Source organism: Condylura cristata, unplaced genomic scaffold (genome assembly GCF_000260355.1).
Source record: "Condylura cristata isolate star-nosed mole 26May11 unplaced genomic scaffold, ConCri1.0 scaffold00038, whole genome shotgun sequence".
NCBI lineage: Eukaryota > Metazoa > Chordata > Mammalia > Eulipotyphla > Talpidae > Condylura > Condylura cristata.
In genome coordinates, this window is record NW_004567139.1 from 2,121,095 (window position 1) to 2,133,226 (window position 12,132).

Consider the following 12,132-nt stretch of genomic DNA (forward strand, 5'->3'; position numbering starts at 1 on the left):
GTATTTTATCTAGCCTTTTAAGTTTTCTTATGGTTTATTGCATGTATAGTTTGATAACTAAAAATAATTTGGGGTGTAATCAAGAATCAATTAAGATGTTAATACTTTTGTTACAGCAGATTTTGGTAATGTTTGGCACAACTCATCAGGCTTCTCAAACTTTTACAAATGCAATCTGATTCATTCCACCCAAGTGAACTATGAGGTAAATTTAAATATCTAATGGAAACAAATGTCTAAAATAAAAATACTGAAATCATCTTCAATTTAGAGTGAAGAAGTTTTAGTTACTTATGTTGGCTCCTGCTGTTTGATCAGAGTTTACTTTTGTTCTTTGAAGTCTGCCTCTAATCAAACAAATTTAGGTCTTTTCAAATGAAGGAGGACCATGACTACTTGAACAAGGAAGGTTAATTGAAGGGATTTTTTAAATATACAAGATGAAAATACATGTCATGACTTAATTTTAAGTTGTTATGGAGTTAGTTTACCCTTTTGAAAAAATCCACAGTGGGAAGAGATTGACGCCTCTAAATGACCTCCCTTGTTATCATCTGTTACGGAAAATGTGTTGCCAGGCCAGGCTTACACAGGCCAGGCTGCCTACCACCTCTGTGGTACAATATTGATTCCATTTTTCTTCCAATATTTACTTTTGGTCCTAGACCAATTATTTAGCTAAAATGAAATTCTTCAAAAGTACCCTACATTTTGTGCCAAGTGAACTCACTGATTGTTCTTTTTGGAGGATTGTTTCTGAGGCTTCATTCCTACTTCTAAAACCTATAGGCGCTAGAAGGGAAAGGTATAGGTTTTTCATTTATTGACAACACACTTCTGAATCTATTTCTTACCAGTTTAAAAAAGCCATATCCATTGTAACTTTGCAATTCATGTTTTAGAAATAGTTAAAAAAGTTATGCTTAAAATTATACGTAAAGCTTTTCCTTTTTTGGTATACAGTTGTATCAGTTTAACAAACGTGTAGTTTGAGCACCCATCACTGAGATCAGAGTACAGAACAGTGTCCTTCCCTGTTCATTCCCTAACCTCACCCCTGTAGCGTCCCCTCTTCCCTCCTATAAGCCCTGCAGCTACTGGCCATCCTGATAGTTCTGTCTGTCTGAGAATATCATAAAACTGAATCAGAGTACAGGCTCTTCAGACTGGGTTCTTCTACTCATTCTTTGAGATTGAGCTAAATTAATGAATATATTGAAAGTTGAATTTTTTTTAATTGCTGAATAGTTTTTTAATTGTACTTGTTAGAGAACATTTGAGTTGTTTCCAGTTTTTGCCAATTATGAATAGAGCTGTGTAAACATTTGTGTACATACTTTTGAGTGAACATAAGTTTTCGTCTCTCCAGGGTAGCTGCCTGTGGGGAGAGAGGATTGCTGGGTCAGATAGTGAGTATTTTTTTTAACTTTATAGAGACTGTCAACCCTTTTTCCAGAATGACTGTACCATTTTATATTTCCACTGATAGTAAGTGAGAATCCTAGTGACTCTATAGCACTGATAATACCAGAATTCTTACCATTTCTAATAAGTAAGTGGTAGTATGCATTTCTGTGATGACCAGAAGATGTAACATCTTCTCATGTATTTATTTGCGATTTCCTTCTTGTGGATTATCTTCTGAAATCTTTTGCGCAGTTTTTAATTGGATTGCTTTCTTATTGTTGTGTTTTGAAGGTTCTTTATATATTCAAAAACAAATTCTTTTTTAGATTTGTGATTTGCAAACGCTTTCTTCCTTGTCTTTTCATTCTTTTAAGAATGTCTTTCAAAGAGCAAAAATATATTTAATTTTGATAAAGTCCAATTTCTTAATCCACCCCCCCTTTTTTTGGCTTGCATTAAGATGGATAAATTTTAAAACAAGTGTAGAAAAGTTGTGAAAAGTAACTTATTAATAGGAATATTCTTAAAAGCTGACTTTTGTGGAAGGTACAAATGTGACCGTTTTATAGAAAGATGGTGCTAATTAATATACTCCTTAGTTTGAGGGACACGGAACTTTTGTTTAATTAAATGAGATCATTGGCAATTGGCTTAGGTTTATGAGGCTTTTCACACTTAATGAGGACTAATACATGGTGATCACTTATGTGGTTAGCATGTATACTTCTAGAATGCAAAACTAGGTTGGAAATTAGTCTTTGAGACTTCCCCAGAGTTAAAATGGTTATACTTTACCTACACATTTGATGCTTTTGAGAGCACCTGAGGTTGAGATTCTATTCCACTGGAACATTAGAGCCTTTTTTACGGTCAGCGTCACTGTCGTAACTAAAAGCTGTCAATTTGTCTGAATTTGAGTCCTGCCTCTGTTATTTACATTGTGATGGGGTAAGTTACTTATTTCCTTAACTGAGGAGAACTGTAATTGGGATGCCATTGTACATGGGAACTGAAATGAAATAACAATGATGTTTACATTCCATTGTAAATGGGAATGGTGATAATAATAATATCCATCTATGAGGTCACTGTGAAGATTAAATTAGATTACATTAGTAATCCTGTCAATAGAATCTGGCATACAATAAACTTTCAGCAACAGATGATTGTTATTCCTGAAATAGTTTTATGATAAACTTGTTTAAACAAATGTTTTAAAATTTTAAGAGGCAGAATAACCAAATTACATTAAGTAACTTTTATACCATGCTCATTTTTTTTCCTCTTCATACTTATTGTTATTAGTAATCAATAGCTATGTGAACAGTGTTATAAATAACCATGCATACACAGTTTCATAAGACAATTATCAGTTCAGTTGGTTTTTCACATTGCCTGATAAAACCTTAATTGACTTAATCTGGAAAAATATTTCTTGACTCATCTAACTGCACAGCTGGCTGGATACAGGGCTCAAGTAATGTCATCAGGACTTAGCTTCTCCTCAGGAATGAAGTGCCTTTTCCTGCTTAGACTGCAGCTGCAGGCACTGTATTTTAGAAAATGGCTGCAGCAGGGTCAACTAGTGAGTTTTTAGATTCAGCAGGAAAGAGTGCCTATCTTTTTTTCCCCAGAAACCTTAGCGAAAGTTTCATGATGTTTGGTTGGTTCCATAGGCTCACATGTTTTATGCTTAGCCAATCCCTGTGTTTCGGGCTACAAGGCTTAGGTTTTCAAGTTCTGGTCACATGCCACCCTTGGGTCCCTGGTTAGCTCTTCAGGAACTACATGAGCTGAGAGAGTAGGGGAGAAGTGAATTCTGAAAGGGAAATTGTGGATTTTTAGGACCAGGAAAAGGAATGGATACTGGGTAACTGAACAACTAATATGATTGGTTTCTGGTTCTAGCTTTCTTATCTGTAAAGTTAAATCTGGCAAATCACTGTTCCTCACAGAGGTAGGAGTTTGCAGAAAGTTGCATTGTTTTCTCTTGGTAAAAGTTGGATAATATTTAACAGGAAGAGACAGACCCAATGCAGAATAGGCGTGGATGTGGTACTTCTTTCTACTTGTGTGATTCATGTGACTCAATTCCATAGCCTGGGCCTCTCTGTCCCCATGGGAGGAGGCTTGTAGACCTCGTGAGCTTGGCAGTTTGCCCTTGGGTCAGGCTGTTCTGGCCAGACAGGAGGATCATAATGTATAGATACAGATGTACCTGAGTATCCTAGACAAGAGTGTCAGCTACACAGTAAGGTGTGTCTGGGAGCTGGCCTGCAGAAGTAGTTTCAGTTCTCACCCCATATATTTTCTGTGGTCAATTTCAGCATGGCCTGAGACAGTGTCTCATTTAGACTCTATTTTTTTTTTCTTTTTAAAATTATAAACTTTTTTTTAAGACTAAAAAAATTTATTTATTCATATAAGAATGGGGTGCAGGCCAGAGACAGAGTGGGGAGCAGAACAGATGATCCACTGAAATACACTGCTGAGGGGAATAGTTGGGAGACAGGAGAGGTCTGCTGTGCCCTGTGGGTCAGCTCCCTGTCTGGGGATGGACATCATGCTGTAGGGGCTGCCCATGATGGCTTGATAGTGCTGGGACTTTTAACTCCTGAACCAGCAAGGAGGCCCCTCATTTGACTTTAACTGGCAGTTTTTATCGCATGTTTGAGAATGCACTTTAGCTGCTTCAGGGGTGAGTATAGTAAGGTCTTGATGTTCTATGAAAGGTCAGAGAGCAATTCAGCAGAGACCTGTTTTGTATGGAGATCCACACTGAGGTTTGGGGCTTTAGTTTGAGACTAATTATCAGGACCAGAATAACAAAGGCAGCGGGGGTGGGGGGTTGGGGTGGGAGCTTTCCTGTCCTGCTGGTGCAGTCACTGGAGCCTACTGTATCAGAGACATTAGCTCTATAAATTAGGTCATTTCTCCCCAAAGTTCCTGAAAGTAATAACTCTCCTCCTAATTGCTACATATGTATTAATGTTGGTGAGAGTTTGCTGCTATGTTTGGCAACTTAGGTTGGCAGCAGCCCCCACATAACCAGTTTTTAAGGCCTAGTTCATCTTTATCAAGGGTGCCCAGATGCGCTTCTGTGCCCGTGACTGTTCCTGCATAATCATTGGTTTATTTAGATGGAAAAAAAATGGTGAAAATAGTTTGTTTGTGTTACACAGGCATTTATTTACACAGTGACATTTTTGTGTAGAAGAACAGGAGCGTAGGCCAGATGTACAGGAGAGGACTCACCGGAGACAAGAGTGGGGAGCAGAACAGGCACACTGACTGAAATATACTGCTGAGGGGCTCTTTGGGTGAGACAAGAAGACTGCTGCGCCATGTGGGTGCATTCCCTGGCCGGGGATCAAACTCAGGCTGTGGTGACTGGTGATAGCTTGATAGCACTGTGAATTTAACCCCTGCACCACCAGTGAGGTCCTGGGCTGGGAATTTCAAAGGGAAGATTTGCTAGTTCTAGACCTTGCGGTCTAGAATTCGGTCTGTCAAGGTTTATATAGTCATTGTTGCTGTTATCGGCAAGCAAACACTGCTGGCCTATTTCAGTAGATCTCAGTCAAGAATGATTAACCCTCACACAGAGAGTTGTTTGGTAATATCTGGAGTTGTCACAAGTTGTAAATTGTGTTACTCACATCTGGTAGGTAGAGGCCATAGGTGCTGCTAAAATGTCTTCCAGTTCCTAGGACAGGCCCCCACCTTGGAAAGCTGTGGAAGTTGACAGGAAGCTCGTGTTAAGGCTGAAACTCCCCTATCGGATTTGTTGGATTATTTTGTGAGCAGCACAGTTACATTTCATTTTTCACTAAAAGCGTTAATTTTTTAAATGTAGACATATAAAGTACCCCATACATTTTCATACCATGTTTTGGTATTTTTTTCAATTGAAAATATACACATGGAACCCCGTGTATGTAACCACCTGTACTCAACTAACGCTAACAAGCACTCAGTTCTTTTGAACTCTTCCTCATTCCAGCCCTTAGATATTTCCAAAAAGGACTAGACCTCTTCTGATGTGTCTCTGCCTCATTCACTGCTGTCTTTTGCCAGCCCACTGCAGCCTCTCTCATGCACTGTGCAGGTAGCTGCAGAATGGCTGCGCGAGGGCAGTGTGGCTTCTCTTCAAAGCTGGAGAGGCCTAGTAAAGTGTGTGTGTGGGCTGGAGAAAGTGGGGCAAGGACTGCCTGCCACTTGGCCAGAGAGTGAGGTGGCAGGTAGGAAAAAGCAGGAGGGCAGGTAAGGCGGGCGAGTGAGCCGAGTGCAGGTTAGAAGAGCGCTCCCAGACCCTGCGAGCTGGTGACGCAGGTCAGCCAAGCAGCCGAGCGGGTCCTCCGCAGCAGGGCCGCGACATCAGGTCTTAGGGCTTCAAGCATTCTCGGACCGTGTCTTTCCCTGCCAAATGAGCGAGAGTTAAGGAGACGCCATGCTTCTCAGTTTTACCTCTCTTCCTTGTGCATGGCAACGCGTGCTCCACTGCCTGTGGAATATAGCCTTCATTTCAGGTGGTATTTGAGGTCGTTCTTCGCCCCTCCTCTTCTTCCTCTGATACAACTGGAGTTTAAGCTGTGCATCTCTTTTCTTGGTGATTTTTGCAAGAGCTCTCGTCTCTAAACGCTTGCAAACACCCTCCCCACCATCGTGTCTGGTGAACTTTTGTTCAATCTCAACCCAGCTCCTGCCTTTCTAGCAGGTGGAATAAGTCTTGCGATTGTTTGTTGCCTTTCGTACTTGAATCCGGGTTTCTTGAGAACAGTGATGCCTTGCTCCACTTTTGTCATTAGTGCTTGTAGCCCAGGGCTGGTAGCACTGAGTCGGATCCCAGGAAGTGTTTGCAGGATGGCATTCGTAGGCAGTTCAGACATGTGTCTTAGCCACATGTTTCCTGTTTAGTAGGAAAAACCCCACATAGTGAAGAATTTGATTCTCTGTAATCATAGTCATTGAATGCAAGGCTGAAATTGTGCGGTTTGAATAGAAAACCTTTCTCCACCTTCTGGTTAAAAAAAAGGGAAGAATCCTTCCTGGTTTCTTGCACTTGGCAATATACATACAAAGTCATGTTTCATTTGCACATTTGCTTCATTTACAAATTTGTTGTATTGTTAGTATGCTACTGACTTATGGTTGATGTTTTGCTGGGATCTTAGTAAAGACTTCATGAAATATAAAAGAGGAGTATAGATGTGTAGCATCAGCTGCTGCTCAGCTGTGATCTTGATCAAAAGGCTGATTGAGAATAACTGCTCAGGTAGATAATTAAGCCAGTGGCCATAAGAATGGGGCTCGAATTTTAATTCATAAGGTTTAAAGACTTTGCCTAATTGTTCTTTCTCTCTGTCTTAGGATTTTTGTCCCTGAGTCATGGAAGACAGAAGAGCTGAGAAGTCATGTGAACAAGCGTGTGAGTCACTAAAGAGGCAGGACTATGAAATGGCCCTCAAGCACTGCACAGAGGCTCTCCTTTCTCTTGGCCAGTACTCCATGGCCGACTTCACGGGGCCATGTCCACTGGAGATAGAAAGCATTAAAATCGAGAGTCTTCTTTATAGAATTGCCTCATTTCTGCAACTGGTGAGTAGACACTTGACAAGGCAGTGCTGAGCAGTGTTCAGCGATCTTCTCTGTTGAGCGGGGACTATTGCTGGTCACTCCCTCTGCCAAGGGCCTAGTTCTAGTTGGGGAGACGTGTAAAGTGGCTATCTTTGATGGCAAATAGTTGTGTTTGAAGTCTTGAAAGTTGTACTGTGGTATAGCATTTTGGGGTATTCACTCATTCAGCAGATACCTACTGAGTGCGTACTTTATGCTGGTTGCTGTTCTAGCTACTTGCATATAATGGTGAAAAGAGAATAGTACTTTTTCTTATGGGGGATAGATACTAATCACTAGGTATTATAAATAAGTAAAATATCACTAGGTATTATAAGTAAACAGACTGTTAAAAGAAGCATGGGGTTTCTATAGGGATGGGGTTGCAGTTTAAATAGGATGGCCTGGGAAGGCCTCATTGAGAAGGTAATCTGAAGGTGGCTGGGAGTGCGCCATGTTGAAATCTGGAGGAAGTGCATATAGGCAGAGGAAGAGTCAGTGCAGAGACCCTGAGGTAAAAGCATGTCTGCCATGTTTGAGGAATAGCTCAGAGGCCACTGTGCTGGAGTGAAGTGCACAGGGGGAGAGTCAACGGAGCTAGACCCTCTGGAACCCTTCAGGTCACTCTAAGGACTCTTGTTTTACTTGAGGTGAGGAATCATTGTGGGGTTTGGAGCAGAGGAGTGACTTTACAAGAATTCTTTGACTTTGTGTTGAGACTATACAATAAAAGTAATTCAGGGTGACTAGTTTGGAGGTGACGGGAGTTATTCAGGCCAGAAATGACAGTGACTTTAGCCAACATGGTAGCAGGGGAGAGTGGTTTGGCTCTAGTTTGAATGTGGAATCAAAAAGATGTCCGAATGTATGGAATGCAGGGAATGAGAGAGTGAGAGCTGTCAGTTTACTTACTTCAGCTTTTTTTGAGCAGTTGGAAATGGTGTAGGGTGGATTTCAGAAAGGAGGGTGGAGAGTTGATCTGGCAGCAGGGGGCAACAGGCTATGTGTGGGGATAGACTGCCAGGATGGTGTCCTCATGGCCGTGGTTTTCCTCAGTAAAGATGGTAGCAAAGGGTAAGGATGGGGGCAGGTTCTGGCGATTGGAAGTTAGAGAAGGAGAGGAATGGAAGTGGGAGTAAATGGACTAGGGAAGGGTATTTTATTTGTAGAGTACTCTCCTCTTCAGAGAGCACATGAGTTAGCCTTGCTGTCTGAATAGTAAATTTGCAGCATTAGTGATTAAACTTTGAAACAAAGTTTGGCTGCTTTTTGACAAAATCTCTGTTAAGAAAAAACAGTCCTTGAACTACTTAATTTTACCTTGTATCTTTTATTCTGCAGAAAAACTATGGGCAAGCTGATGAGGACTGTAGGCATGGTAAGTTTAAAATGGGATTCTTTTCTGGTTTGAAGATTTTGTATGATCTAATTGAGTAATGTTTAATATTGAACTTGTCCCATAGCTAATTCAAAAGTGATCATACTATTAGTGGCAAATCCCACCTACTCTGGGCACTGGTACCCCTACCCCATCCTAAGTTGGATGGACACTGACCCGCTGCTGGCCAGCCTTCCTCCCGTTCACAAGTGTTAGCGCTCCTCACTCCCTGGGAACACTGGTAGCGTCTTTTGAAAGATGTGTGAGTATTTTCAGTTACCAAGAGCCACATTTGAAGACCGAGAACACACATTGATTAAAATACTAAGCTTGGATAAATTGAAAGGCTGGGCCTAGTCCTCTTAAATGTTTTTTCCCCTTCATTAGAAGATTTTCCTTAGAGAGAAGAGACTGATGAGAATTCTCTTTAGTGCTTTTTCTTGTTTTCATTTGGGCATGAAATTGATTTATAAGATTCTTGCTTTTTGGGTACGCACAGAATAGAAATCCTCTTCTTTGTGACTGCTGCCAATTCATTAGAATGAAGCTAGGAGGAGTGAGAGAAGGCTTCACTGTACATTCTCATACACTCTTGGTGGGATTTCTTGCACAGCTCATTGGTTTGGATAATATCATGTTTCATTTACCCTCTGTAATGGGGGAAAGGGCTGAGATGTTTAATATAAATTAATTGTTTTTTATTTACCCGTTGTGTCAAAACTTAAAATTATTGACTATTTTTGTTGTCTTACAAACCTGTCTTCCACATTGTGGCATCTGGGCAAAGTGACCCTTTTTGTGAACCTCACTTCAGAGAAATGTACATTTTAGGCATTAATTGGAATCTGAGAAGTATCTAGTCCATCTTCCTTTAACAAAATCTGTATTCCCTTTGTTAGGGAATTAAAGACACCACTTTTACTTTTATTATGAAAAATTCAAAACATACAGAAAATAATTTAATCCTTGGTATTCTCAAAACTTAGATGGGCATTTAAAAATTACCAACAAATGAAATAATGACTAGTCATATAGAGGGATATGAAGAAGGAATAATCTCCTCTGTGGAAGAAATCATTGTTTTTTAGCTTGCTGTATCTTTTGTTCCCTTCTCTATAGCAGTGAGCATAAATGCTTGCAACACACGTGTAGAGCTTTTCTTTTGAAACTGAAGATTTGTGTGATGGCCACTAAAAGCTTGCTGTCCTACACACAGAGCTCAGTGATGTCTTTTCTCATCAACACACCAGCTCCAGGGCCTGTTTAATGTCCCCTGGACTGGATAGCTGGGGCATGATTTATCCACAAATCCTTACATTTATTGACATTTAGCAGGTTCTCATTTTCTAGTTTGTCATAATCCATTTTGTGAATAAATGTTCATTCTTATTGTTACCTTTGCTTCTGCAGCATAGTTTTAAAAATTGGATGTCTGGATTAATGAATTTTAACAGTTGGGTATGTGGGTTAGAATTAGTGTTTAAGTACAAACTTCTACTTATGGTATGTGTCAATACACTTATTTCAAGAACTGTCTTACTAGTTTGGAATGCTTGCACTCACCAACACCATAGGGGAGAGTCCTTTCCCTCAGCTTTCACTAACACTGGATCCGGTCAGTCTGGACATCTTGCCTGTCTCGTGTGGGAGAGATGGCCCCTCCTTCGTTTTCTCTTTCTACTACAAGTGAGGTTGCTGGAGTCTTCTCATTTTGGTGACCTTCAAGCCCTCAGAGATTAACTGATGTGTGAGAATGCTCAGAAGAGAAAACGCTTTTGTGAAGGAACATATGGAAAGTTCTTACATTTTCTGTTACTTATTTGACCTAACATTTTATAGTGAGATAGTAGTTTAACTGCCGAGTTAGTACTATAAAAGTGTTATCAGGAAACTTTTCAGGCATGAATATGTTTATTACCTGAATTGTGATGTTTGTTCTACACACACCTCAGAACCTGCCCAGTATCGGCACTACTGGCTTGCAGTTCGTTATACACCATGTCTCTGTAATGTTGGGAGAAAAGTTAAGCCAGCATGTAAGACAGTGATGTAGTGCAGTGAGTATACTCTTGTAGTTTAGTGGAGCATGAAGCAGGATGCAGCTTGGTAATGTTTATACCCATTGACCCACAATCTGGGGTACCCTCCCAGATAAATAAGCCAAGAGTAGGGAAAAAAATGTATTTGGAGTGGTTTTCATTGCAGTGCTGTGTGTCAAAGTGAAAAATAGTTTTGCTTCCAATAAAGGAGGATTTCATTAATTAAATTCTGTGCATTCCTTCTCACTATTTGTGTGCTAAGTAAGAACATGGAAAATGCTTATTTAAATTCTGAGCAGTGTATAGGAAGTTATTTATTTGAAGTAGACATTTGGGAATATTGGCCGCGTTTACACTTTTTGTGTAAGTTGTAGAGTTCTGCTGTTGTATATCATTTTTCTGCAAATTTTGAGAATGTTATTTTTATGGAGATAAAAATGTCATGTTTGGCAGTCAGTCAGAAATAAAGAGCAAGAGGAGAATCCCAGACCCTGTTAATTATTACGCTGCTGGGTAACGGCAGATGGCAGAACTAGCTCCTGTCTTCGCGGCCCAAGACCTGTGTCTGCACTTTGTGTGAAGCATTGTCTGGGTATCTGCGCCCCTCATCCCAGGTTAGCAGTTGGCATTCCTTGGGACTCTCAACATGCCTCACGCCAGCCAGCTTCCCCCTCGCCTCCTCTTGCTGCTCTGAACTTCTGATTTCACTATCAAAGGCACAGTTAGAAAATCAGACAGGCAGTCTTTGTTAGGGAATTAAAGGCATCACCTTTTTTTTTTATTATGAAAAATTCAAAACATACAGAAAATGAGAGGAAATAGTATAATCCTTGGTATTCTTAAAATTTACGTTATAGCATTTTGCATATTTCACTAATTTTTTTCTGAAATAATTTAAAAATAATTGGATATCACTCTATTGTGCCTAAATATTTCTGTATATATCTTTGAAAAGTAAAACCGCAAGGGCATAACCACAACATTATTATTAGTCTCATAGAATGGACAGTGATCCCTTAATATCTGAAATGTAGCCCATAATCATATTTACTTGGTTGCCCCAAAATATTTTTTTATGACTTTGTTCAGATGAATCAGAATCATGAAAGTTGGAATTCTACTTCAAGTACATGAAAATAAACTACATCAGCTTTTATGATCATGCTTCTTAGTTCTTGGTATGTTTTGAATAATGAAGGTGGCCAGGTTGGGACTGCTGGAGAAGCGTGGTGGTTAAGTCTGTTCTCATTATCTGAATGTGATTATAGATTGTTTTCGGTATAACAGGAAGACTTTCATTAAAAAATGATTCTTTTTCTAACTTTGACATATTTACTATTTGGGAAACACTAATAATGGTAATAAAATAGAGGTCAGTGGAGAAATTCAGTAGCAAAACATTTTATGAACTAGAGTAACGCCTACATGTTATATGTAGGGCAAGCTCAGTCATCACAAACATCAGTGAGTATTTTTCATAAGCTTGTAAGCTTTTTAAACCCTAGTTGAGAGTGTCATTAATTTAAGAAGTCATCATTATAGACAAAGGAGTTTTGGGGCATGTACTGACATTTATTATAATGATCCTTGCCCTGTGCAGAAAATGCTTCAGTAACTAGCAGTTCTTGTTGATTCGAAACTGACTGTATTAAAAGAAGCAAATTGATAGTGATTGCTCATACCTTTTGTCCT

General features: G+C 39.8%; 1 protein-coding gene across 1 annotated transcript in view; it reads left to right on the forward strand.

The window, feature by feature from the left end:
- The window catches only part of HELZ (helicase with zinc finger), a 138,480-nt gene that overhangs the window by 14,179 nt on the left and 112,169 nt on the right, over window positions 1–12,132 (forward strand). The window contains exons 4-5 of the mRNA XM_004693451.2: window positions 6,778–7,005; window positions 8,365–8,401. Coding sequence (XP_004693508.1) covers window positions 6,796–7,005; window positions 8,365–8,401 — 247 coding nt within the window. The 5' untranslated portion in view covers window positions 6,778–6,795. The remainder of the gene's footprint in view (window positions 1–6,777; window positions 7,006–8,364; window positions 8,402–12,132) is intronic.